We start from the raw sequence: 11,904 nt of genomic DNA on the forward strand, positions 1-11,904 counted from the left end.
TCTGACCCTAGCTCTCTCAGTACCTGAGGGTATATTCCATCTGGCCCAGGTGCCTTGTTTACATTTATCTTATGTAACCCTTTAAGCACCATATCCTGTGTCAACCACTGCGTAGTTGGAGCTGAGGCAACAGTGCAGCTATTGGGTGGGACTTGGCCCACTAGCTCCTCTACTGTATACACAGAAGAAAAGAACTGGTTAAGCACTTTTCTGTATCCGCTGTAACCATATTGTTACTATAACTCAATGGGGCCACACCCTCAACCTGCATCTTTTTACTATTAATATACTTAAAAAACTTTTTGGGGTTAGTCTTGGCCTCTGCCACAATGCGCACCTCATTTTCTATCTTTGCCTTTTGGATTGCTGTTTTACAACACTTTTTATAGTGTTTATATTCATTAAACGCAGCTACTGTCCCCTCTGACTTATATTTCTTTAAAGCTTTCCTTTTTTTCCCTATTAACTTCTCAGTGTTAAGCCACATAGGGTGATTCTTAACATGACCAAGTTTATTTTGCGAAAACTATTTGTGGACATCGATTCATTCCAAATGAGCAAAAAAGGTAAAATGTTGCAGAGTGCAAGGGCAAAATCAAGTTGAAAAGATTGACTGTCCAAAAATACAAGATGAACTGACTGCACCTAACCCAGCAAGATAAACTTGTCCATTAACACACCTATCTTATTAGCAATACGCTGCACTTCTGGAATTGAAACACCTGCAATATACACGGACACAATTCACTCTTATGCCATTGCACAAGCCTAACACAAAACACATGTCCTACAAAATTTGGTAACAAAAATACCTAGAATCGGAGCAGATGACAATTGGCTGCGTCTGCTTGTGCCAGGTGGTGGTAAGGATTAATCTGTTTTCGAAAACATTGTATACCATTAATGTTAAGCTTCTCTGCAAGAGTAAATAGGCTTGTATTAATGTCATTACACCTACCTGTGGTGACATTCCTGTCCGAATCAAAGATGCCGGCCACACCAGTCACACTCTCTCCATGGATAAAAGGTAGGAGCTGCTCCTCATACCTCGTGAAGAATACTTTTTTTGAAGGGCCACCTCCAGTTCCAGATCTAAATAAAATATATGAATGCTTTTATTGTCTTGCCTCCAATAAGCAAGTCACGCAATCACTTTTTATTACTCATTGTTGCCCCAATCAATTCCCTTTACTTTCAAGTGTAACAATACTAAGGCATGCTCTGACACAAACCCTACTTAAATGCTGCAAGTTGCTGCTAAGTGGCCTCACTAACTACCACGGCTCTCCCTGTATTAAACAATGCTTAAACAATGCTTCCACAATAATCCTCCTTCATAAAGGAGAGTACAGGGCATTATTAAATTACCCCCCTATTTACTGTCCTAATTTGCCTCTGCGGCTGTTTCTTATTGTGCCTATGCCTCCTGTGTAATTCCTCAGGCCCCAGCCTACCTTGGTGTTTTGCCACCTGTTTCAGCCTGCCACTGCTGGCTTCAGCATCGTTCTCATCCCTCCTCTCCATGGCTTGTGTCGCCTTGCGTTGCGCACCTGCACCTTGTGCGCTCTCCATCTCTTCACTCACAGCGCAACTGCGCAAAATGGCATTAGTCATGAGGTATATGACGCGTAACGCTTGAGTGCAGAATTTAGCACCATAATTCTGCATGCATAAATTACTGTGCGCGTGTGTAAATTACCGTGTGCTGTGTAAATTACCGAGTGCTGCGTAAATTACCGCACAAAAACACTCTTCACGAGTTAAATAACGCAAACAGCATCGCGTCTAAATTTTGACGCGTGTCCTTTTAGTGAATTGTGCGTTAAGTCGCAAAGAATAAGAAGTGATAAAATTTTTAATGCATGCTATAAATAGCACTCGTTTTAACTTCACTTTAGTGAATCAACCCCTATGTCTTCTAAAGACAGGCATACATTTTACTGCCACAGCAGTAGTTCTGTCCACATTTTAGATATGCCTGCACATTATATGCTGTGTATTTTGCTGTTATTTGCATTCTGGTTGTAATTTGTGATTCACTATTTCTCCCTTGGCCTGTTAGGCCTCACTAGGACTGTATAATGCATATATCAGTTTATGATGTTTATACATGCTTCTTTTGTATTTCATCTGTATTTTACATACCCAGAATGTATTCTGATACCACTGTAAGGTTTGTACCTACAGTTCTACCTTCTTTTGATCATCATTGTTGCGATTTTCAATCAATCCGGGCCACGGCACCAAAATGTTGTGTATAGTGTAGATGTAGTATATTATTACAAATATACTGGATATTCCAATATTTACCACAGCCAGGTAAAAGGAAACAACCACGGTTCTTTTCCAGAGATGAAGCTAATTTATTTTGATTATCCAGCCCAGAGACAGCAAATGATACAGAGTTCCTTTAAATATGCCACAGGATCTGTTCTATAGGGATCAGCCTTCAGGACTTCTCTCTAACCTAACCTCTCTATCTTTGTGTGTGTTTCTACGTTACTGTCCAACTATGTGAGTATCAGAGTTTCCTTAGTTATACTCTTAGAATCTCACTGACAAGATAATCAGGTATCAGAATCTTATTGTGTTAGTTAGTCGGGTAGTTCCCATAAGGAGCCGTCTCACCATAAACAACTGTACACACAATTCAACTTTGAAATGCAAAAGACCCTCCAGTTGGCTTCCTGTGATATCTTGGTGTTGATCACCCCCCCTATAATAAATCCCAAGGTAACCAACACAAAGGCACTTCAAAGCATTCCCAACTTAAGCAACTTAATTAACATCTGACTGACTCATTGTTTAAATCTATACAGATATCTTGTGCACTATGTACATTCATATAATTAAATGATACTAATATCATACACTTGCAGGTATGAATGCATAGTCCCCAAACATATTACTACACTCCCCCACTTGGATCAGTTCTGCTCAGAATTGATCCACAACACATTAAAGGACAATGAAAGGTTAATATAAATTAAAAGTAAGTCTAAAGGCATTCTTATTAAGTACCTACTGCATATCTAAATTCCCAGATCCCTGCTTGCTTCTCTGAGATATGGTGCTGGCACCCTACAACAGTGTGAAGACTACAGTGACATCACTGAAATCTCTCTTCCCTTCCTGTAGGCTGCCAGCGGCAGCCTTCCTATTCTCTGAGCATGTGTGTAACTTGATCCTGTCTCCTGTTCTGAGCTACACATGCCCACCAGCCAATCAGAAGCGGATCTGGCAGAGGGGAGGGGGGGAGGGAATGAAACACATGTGCAGTATGAAGCAAGGAGGGAAAGGAAGGGAGAATACCTTTTTAGAGATGGCTGCCTGTTCTAGAAAATGTGAAGTAAGTGTGACTGAGTAAATATTTCATTAAGTGCCGCGTGCTAGTTTCCGGTGCCGCGTGCTAGTTTAGGGAGACAGCGGGAGCTTAGGGAGCTAAATGCGTGGCTAAAGTCTTGGTGTAGGAAGGAAGGGTTTGGGTTCCTAGAGCACTGGGCTGACTTTTCTTTGGGGTACAATCTATACAGCCCTGACGGATTGCACCTCAATGGAAGGGGGTCTACTGTGCTAGGGGAGAGAATGGTTAAGAGGCTGGAGGAGTGTTTAAACTAGACAAGGGGGGGGTTGGTAAGCTAGATTCTTATGGGAGAGCTAGTGTAGATGGGGCAGTGGGACCAGTAAAGGGTTGTGGGGGAGGAGTGAGGGGGGCATATAGTTTATCAGATAAGGAGCTTCCATTGTTACAAGGGAAACAGACTAATTTTCACCTTAGCTCTAACTGTCCTTTAGCTAATGTAAGCTGTAGAGGAAGAAGTAGTAATCTCCGCTGCATGCTGGCTAATGCGCGTAGCTTGTCGGGAAAAATAGGGGAGCTGCAGGCTATTGCATGTATTGAAAATTATGACTTAATTGGTATCACTGAGACCTGGTGGGATGAAAAATGCGACTGGGCAGTGAATTTAAATGGGTATACGCTTTTTAGGAGGGACAGAGGGATTAAAAAGGGTGGAGGGGTTTGTCTTTATGTAAAGTCAGATTTAAAGCCATGTAATAAAGACATTACCAATGAAAACGTTGAATCTCTTTGGGTAGAAATTTCAGTAGGGCTGAAGGCCACAAAGAAAATGATCATTGGTGTATGCTATAAACCACCCCGTATAGATGAGGGGGATGAGTCCCAGCTACTTTTGCAAATGGAGGAGGCTTCAAAATTGGGTCAAGTTGTTATTATGGGGGACTTTAATTATCCGGACATTGACTGGAGTAATGGGGTGGCTAAGTCAGAAAAAGCTAGTAGGTTTGTAAATATGCTAAATGACAACTTTTTATTTCAGGTGGTTCAAGAACCTACTCGGAATGAGTCTATTTTGGACCTGGTAATATCTAATAATACTGAACTTATCTCTAACATTTGTGTGGGTGAGCATTTGGGGAACAGTGATCACAACATGGTCTCCTTTGAGATAATGCTACAGAGACAGCTCTATAAGGGAGTAACTAAAACGCTCAATTTTAGACGTGCAGACTTTGCCAGTTTAAGGGCATCTCTGCAATGTGTCAACTGGGAAAGGCTTTTCATGGGGTTAGACACAGAAGGAAAATGGAACATCTTTAAAACATTGCTTTGCAGGTATACACAACAGTATATTCCCCTTGTAAGCAAGGAGAGGCATCGCAAAGCAAAACCCTTATGGCTGAATAAAAGAGTTAAGGTCGAGGTTGGTAATAAAAAACGTGCTTTTAAAGCATTCAAGTTAGCTGGGACAGCGGAAACTTTCATCAGGTACAAGGAAGCAAATAAAGCATGCAAAAAAGCTATCAGGCAAGCTAAAATAGAGATGGAAAGGGATATTGCAGCTAGGAGTAAAAAGAATCCAAAATTATTTTTTAATTATGTGAATAGTAAAAAAATGAAGCAAGAAGGGGTGGGAACTTTATTATCACGGGGAGGTACGTTGGTTGATGAGAACGGGGAAAAAGCTGAAATTTTGAACTCTTATTTTTCATCTGTCTATACATCTGAGGAGCCAGATAATGAAGGCTTCCCTTTTAATATACCCAGTGCTAGTAATTTAGCTACTGGCGCGTGGGTCACTCAGGAGGAAATTCAAAAGAGACTTGAACATGTAAAGGTAAACAAAGGTCCAGGACCGGATGGGATTCATCCCAGGGTATTAAATGAGCTGAGCGCTGTGATTGCCAAGCCTCTTCACATAATTTTTCAGGATTCGTTGAGGTTTGGCATGGTGCCGAGAGACTGGCGGATTGCTAATGTGGTGCCGTTATTTAAAAAGGGATCTCGTTCTCAGCCTGAAAACTATAGGCCTGTTAGTCTGACATCAGTAGTAGGAAAGCTTCTGGAAGGGGTAATAAGGGATAGGATAGTTGAATACATTGCAGTTCACAATACTATTAGTTTGTGCCAGCATGGTTTTATGCGTAACAGATCTTGCCAGACTAATTTAGTTGCCTTTTATGAGGAGGTGAGCAGGAACCTTGATGCTGGAATGGCAGTTGATGTCATCTACTTAGATTTTGCTAAAGCGTTTGATACAGTACCTCACAGAAGGTTAATGATCAAATTGAGGAATATTGGCCTAGAACATAATATTTGTAATTGGATAGAAAACTGGCTGAAGGATAGAGTACAAAGAGTGGTGGTAAATGGAACATTTTCTAATTGGGCCAGTGTGGTTAGTGGAGTACCGCAGGGGTCAGTCCTTGGTCCTTTGCTTTTTAACTTGTTTATTAATGACCTGGAGGTGGGCATAGAGAGTACTGTTTCTATTTTTGCTGATGACACTAAATTGTGCAAAACTATAAGTTCCATGCAGGATGCTGCCGCTTTGCAGAGCGATTTGACAAAATTGGAAAACTGGGCAGCAAACTGGAAAATGAGGTTCAATGTTGACAAGTGCAAAGTTATGCACTTTGGTAGGAATAATATAAACGCAAACTATCTACTGAATGGTAGTGTGTTGGGGGCATCCTTAATGGAGAAGGATCTAGGGGTTTTTGTAGATCACAACTTGTCTAATTCCAGGCAGTGTCATTCTGTGGCTACTACAGCAAATAAAGTGCTGTCTTGTATAAAAAAGGGCATTGACTCAAGGGATGAGAACATATTTTTGCCGCTTTATAGGTCCCTGGTAAGGCCTCACCTTGAGTATGCAGTGCAGTTTTGGGCTCCAGTCCTTAAGAAGGATATTAATGAGCTGGAGAGAGTGCAGAGACGTGCAACTAAACTGGTAAAGGGGATGGAAGATTTAAGCTATGAGGTTAGACTGTCGAGGTTGGGGTTGTTTTCTCTGGAAAAGAGGCGCTTGCGAGGGGACATGATTACTCTGTACAAGTACATTAGAGGGGATTATAGGCAGTTGGGGGATGTTCTTTTTTCCCATAAAAACAATCAGCGCACCAGAGGTCACCCCTATAGATTAGAGGAACAGAGCTTCCATTTGAAGCAGCGTAGGTGGTTTTTCACGGTGAGGGCAGTGAGGCTGTGGAATGCCCTTCCTAGTGATGTGGTAATGGCAGACTCTGTTAATGCCTTTAAGAGGGGCCTGGATGAGTTTTTGAACAAGCAGAATATCCAAGGCTATTGTGATACTAATATCTACAGTTAGTATTACTGGTTGTATATATATAGTTTATGTATGTGAGTGTATAGATTGGTTAGTATAGGTTGTGTGCTGGGTTTACTCGGATGGGTTGAACTTGATGGACAATGGTCTTTTTTCAACCCTATGTAACTATGTAACTATGTAACTAAAAGTGTGGTGTTTTTACTAAACAATAGGAGGACTATTGGGCAGTATGCTTTTTAAATTTTGACTTGCATTCTCCTTTAAAACATTTTTTTTTATATACATGATAGTTTGTAATTGTGTTATAGAGAATGCTAAACCAAGGCTCTTAAATTTTCTAGAGATGCTAATAGAACTGGTTACATATCACTTCTCCAGCTCTTTTTTCCCATTTAGGATGAATAAGTATCCAAATCTATTGCAAGTGGCAGGTTTTGGGGTATGTACGGGATTAGTTGCAACACTGAATGAGTCGATCATTTCCTTTCCAGTCATCAGTAGATATTTTCAGTCACCAGTCAGAAATATTCACCTGCTTACTGTATAAGTTGTACTTAGTCTTTGCAGAGAATTAAATCCAGTCATTAAACAGACTGTGAAACATTTCTGTCCACAAACTCCATTCTTTCCAGGGTTGGGGTCTTTGTGATCCAGGCAGGATTCCTTGCCACTCCCATCACTCCCCCACTTCCCTACCCAGTACCCAACTTCTTGCAGCCTCTGGGGTTTTTCCTCCAAGCGTTTGGTTTTCTTTAGTTCCATGTAGCAGTGACTGATACACAGGATCTGGTATTGGTGCTGGTGTTGGATGGATCTGTAGCTCGTGGTCTTCTTACAGTCTGATTTTTTTTTTTTTTCTTTCTCAGAAAACCCACATTTAGCCACAAACTCTAGCTTTGGACACAATATCACCCTTACCTGATCTAGTCAGAATATTAACGGATATATCCCTGCAAATATGCAGCTAAAACATCAATATTCTGAGTATATGTGTTCTTTATAAATCCACCCATGTCTGTACATTTAGCTTCCAACACCCCCTATGGACTATATGCTAAATATGAGCCCTTGTTTAGCATCTCTAGACAGATATGTATAGCAACATTAATATATTTGCACTTTCTCTGGGCCATTCTCTGGATTTTTTTTTTTTTTTACATTAAAAAGCAAAAACATGTATACAGAAAGACACTGAATAAAACAAAACACTGAATAATAACAAGGTGGATGTTACTTAGTTAAAAGTAGACATTCAAGTCCTGAAACTTTGTAAATAATGTCCTGTTTGTATGTTAATGAGTTCTTTTCATTGCATTTCCATCTTCCCACTTAAGACTGATTTAGACACTGACAAACATCAGAACAGTTCATTCATTTTTTCCTTTAAAAATCCCATTGACCTATTATATTTGTGGGAGAACATAAGTTATAGAAGAAGTCTGAAGAATATATTTTGACATCAAACAGTATCCAGCCCATTGCACTACTGCATCCAGTCAAAAAAACTTCTGTGGTGTCAACATCCAACACCTCTCCCTCTGTGTCATGCAAATTCCTTCACACCCCCACTTGGAAACTTTAGGTCTCATCTATCAATGCTCTACTGTCATTAAAAAAATTTGAAAAGCTGCTTAAGTGTGAGATGAAAAAAAAAAAACAAGTTAAACATGACCACAAAATTCAGACACATTTATCCTTCTGCTTGAAGATCTTTTCCTGGAAGATAAAACTTAGAGAAAAATCTTAATTCATATATTCTACATAAATTACATTGTCTCGAGATAAATTAAAGGAAAGTGCAATTGAACATTTATGTGGCATGTATGGGTTTAGAATTCTATTAAAGTTCCTCCCCCATGGTCCTTAACACCAGAATGTGTAAGAGGGGCACGCCTTAATTTAGAAAGTTCTGTTTCCAGTAAAGAAACTTGTTGTTTTAAAAGATCCCTCTCAGCCCTGATCTTATCATATTCAAATTTAAGTTTTTCATGTTCCCTTTTTAGTTGGGGAAAGGGTATCCAAGTTCTAGATTTACGATCATTTTGATTGTTTTCTCTATTCTGCCATCTAGATTCATATTTTCCTTTCTGGCGGTCTGAATTGTAAACCCCCTTTCCTCTTTGAGGCCATTTAAAACCAACATACTCTTTCCTTTGTTGACCCTCTACTCTAAAAATTCTAGCAGCATCCACTACAAAACTTTCCTCCTTATTCCTCTTTCGCCACAAATTATCTGCCCTCAACAGAATGTCTTTTAGATCCGTAGGATCAGGAGTGATAGATAATATTCCTTCCCTGACATCCTCCTCTAAAGCTTCTAACAACATAACCCTATGAATCAAACCACCATGTTCTAATCCTGGATTACCATTTACTACTTGCCCCATTACTGTGGCTATCCTATCACATAATTCGTAAGGACATTCCTGCTTCATCTGCTTTATCTTACCGGACAAAGACACATTTGATGTGATACCATACAATGCCCTAAGTATTTCCTTTAACACATCCCTTGTCCTGCGCTGCTGTCCACAGTTCTGTACAATCCTTACCCATAAACCATTTCCAACTACTCTCTGCAACACTCTATCTACATCCTCAGGATTCAAATTATATGTCTCTCTGACCCTTTGCAACTCACAGAACCACTTCATGAATCTGTTGATATCATATCTTGGTACCTGCCCAATCTCTCTAACTATTGCATCCATCTCTTGAGGTATTAATTGTTTTGAGATGAGCTGTACCTCCCCTGTATTGTCAGTATTTAATACAGTTGTAGTAACAACAGGAGCTGCTGGGAAACTACACGCTGGATCTAATTCATTCCAAGGATACAGTTGTTTATGTTCTTTAATTTCTGTGTTAAATTTGGAAATATTGTTTTCACAAGATTGGTTAGAAGTATTCCCAACCTTATCAAAAGCAATATTTATTGCATGTTTATGCTCCTCCAGCTCCTTTTCTACATCCTGTATTTTTACTGACAATTCATCATTTACACCGTTTAAGTGGTCACATAGATTGGCCTTCTCAAGCAATGCCTCCCCAGTGGTTATGGCATGTAACCTTAACTCTGAGATCTTTTCATTTGACTCTCTCAGTAAAGTCGTATACTTATCTGCCTGTTCTGTAATATCAGTCTCCTTTTGTTTAATAATTTCTGCCATTTTTAAACAGCAGGAGACCAATCCCTGTATGATAAGTCCTTTGCGTTTTGCTTCCTTAGTTTTCTTATCAAAAACACTGTCAGCTATAAAATCTTTCATTAAATCCCATGAATTTTTACATTCTTGAGGGATTTCATATGGTCCCCCATGATCTTTAATATAACTAACCAACCAGGTGCTGACCATTTCTCCCTTAGTGCTATTACCACTGACTAAAGCCATTGTATATATAAAAGAGTGCTAACTTAAAATAAATTATATATATAATTAAAAAAAAAACAATATTCTTACCAACCCTTTTAGGTTCACAGTCACAGATTTCCAGACCACCGTCCTAGGGTTCCACACTTCCTTCCAGGGCTTCACTGCAGACTCTTGGGTCACAAATCTTCCACGCTTCTTCTGGTCACTAGTCACGGCACCAAAATGTTGTGATATATTAAATCAATCCGAGTCACGGCACCAAAATGTTGCGATTTTCAATCAATCCGGGTCACGGCACCAAAATGTTGTGTATAGTGTAGATGTAGTATATTATTACAAATATACTGGATATTCCAATATTTACCACAGCCAGGTAAAAGGAAACAACCACGGTTCTTTTCCAGAGATGAAGCTAATTTATTTCGATTATCCAGCCCAGAGACAGCAAATGATACAGAGTTCCTTTAAATATGCCCACAGGATCTGTTCTATAGGGATCAGCCTTCAGGACTTCTCTCTAACCTAACCTCTCTATCTTTGTGTGTGTTTCTACATTACTGTCCAACTATGTGAGTATCAGAGTTTCCTTAGTTATACTCTTAGAATCTCACTGAACAGATAATCAGGTATCAGAATCTTATTGTGTTAGTTAGTCGGGTAGTTCCCATAAGGAGCCGTCTCACCATAAACAACTGTACACACAATTCAACTTTGAAATGCAAAAGACCCTCCAGTTGGCTTCCTGTGATATCTTGGTGTTGATCACCCCCCCTATAATAAATCCCAAGGTAACCAACACAAAGGCACTTCAAAGCATTCCCAACTTAAGCAACTTAATTAACATCTGACTGACTCATTGTTTAAATCTATACAGATATCTTGTGCACTATGTACATTCATATAATTAAATGATACTAATATCATACACTTGCAGATATGAATGCATAGTCCCCAAACATATTACTACAATCATCATTAAACAAGTTCAAAACTTATACAGTGTGGGGATTGAAGGGTGAGTAAACTGCTTGTTGATTCACTTCTCACAGGGATGGGAATAGGACAGGCTATAACATATCATTCTTAATGTTGAAATAATCTTATATAGTAAATCAAATGCTCATTATTGTGCATGTACATATGACATTTTCACATCTAGAGGCAGATTTATCAAAATGTGAGTTTAGAGCTTTATACATAAAAACTCACCCATGTTCTATTCATTCCTATGGGATTTTTTTTAGAAGCATATTTATCAAATGCAAGTTCTAACTTTCACCCATTGATAAATACGTTTCTAAAAAAGAAATGAATAGAATGCGGGTGAGCTTTTATGTATTAAGCTCTAATCTCACATTTTGATAAATCACTAATTTTAGCTTGCTAGGTTAAGTTGCAGCACTACGTTTGCAACACATCAAATCCAACAAAAATACCACTTATAAGACATAAGTAGTATGGTAGATGAAATATGCTCTAAATTCAGGCATTATAACTAATGGCTGACAATGAGTGGATAGATGTGTCTTTACCACAAAATATTTGTTGAGATGTAATTAAATGCTTTCTTATACAGGTATGGAATCTGTTTTCTGTAATGCATGGGCCCTGGGGGTTTCTGAATAATTAGTCCGTAATTTGGATCACTATACCTTGTTTACTATAAAAATAAACATTGAATAAACTAAATGGGATTATTTTATCACCAATAAATAGTTACTATCAAGTACAAGGTACTGTTTTATGATTACAGATGTAACCCCTATTTGGCTATAAAATCGACAAAACCCAGGGTAGTATGGTTTTAGGGCATGGGGAACATGCAACTCACTGTAGCTGTGTCCAGTGCAGATTAGCAAAGATGGACGTCAGAAGGTTCTTGCAGTTGAACTATAGCACAATTTATTGTCAAAGACAATGAAGATGTAGGGATAAGT

At 39.1% G+C, this 11,904-nt stretch overlaps 1 protein-coding gene and 1 long non-coding RNA gene across 3 annotated transcripts in view; both read right to left on the reverse strand.

The window, feature by feature from the left end:
- The window catches only part of LOC105948246, a 29,478-nt gene extending 27,650 nt beyond the window's left edge, over positions 1 to 1,828 (reverse strand). For both annotated transcript variants that reach the window (XR_004223118.1, XR_004223117.1), the window contains exons 1-2: positions 1,455 to 1,828; positions 959 to 1,092 (exon numbers count right to left, since the gene is read on the reverse strand). This is a non-coding gene — a long non-coding RNA (uncharacterized LOC105948246). The remainder of the gene's footprint in view (positions 1 to 958; positions 1,093 to 1,454) is intronic.
- Positions 1,829 to 7,417: 5,589 nt separating this feature from the next.
- LOC116411472 lies at positions 7,418 to 10,628 on the reverse strand. Its single transcript, XM_031903540.1, has one exon. It carries the CDS (start codon positions 9,983 to 9,985, stop codon positions 8,423 to 8,425), a length of 1,563 nt encoding a protein of 520 aa, XP_031759400.1. The 5' UTR covers positions 9,986 to 10,628; the 3' UTR covers positions 7,418 to 8,422.
- Positions 10,629 to 11,904: the final 1,276 nt, after the last annotated feature.

This window comes from Xenopus tropicalis, chromosome 1 (assembly GCF_000004195.4).
Source record: "Xenopus tropicalis strain Nigerian chromosome 1, UCB_Xtro_10.0, whole genome shotgun sequence".
NCBI lineage: Eukaryota > Metazoa > Chordata > Amphibia > Anura > Pipidae > Xenopus > Xenopus tropicalis.

Bases quoted from the DNA above. Each gene is read 5' to 3' on its own strand.
- LOC116411472 (XM_031903540.1), bottom strand. From the start codon at position 9,985: ATGGCTTTAGTCAGTGGTAATAGCACTAAGGGAGAAATGGTCAGCACC.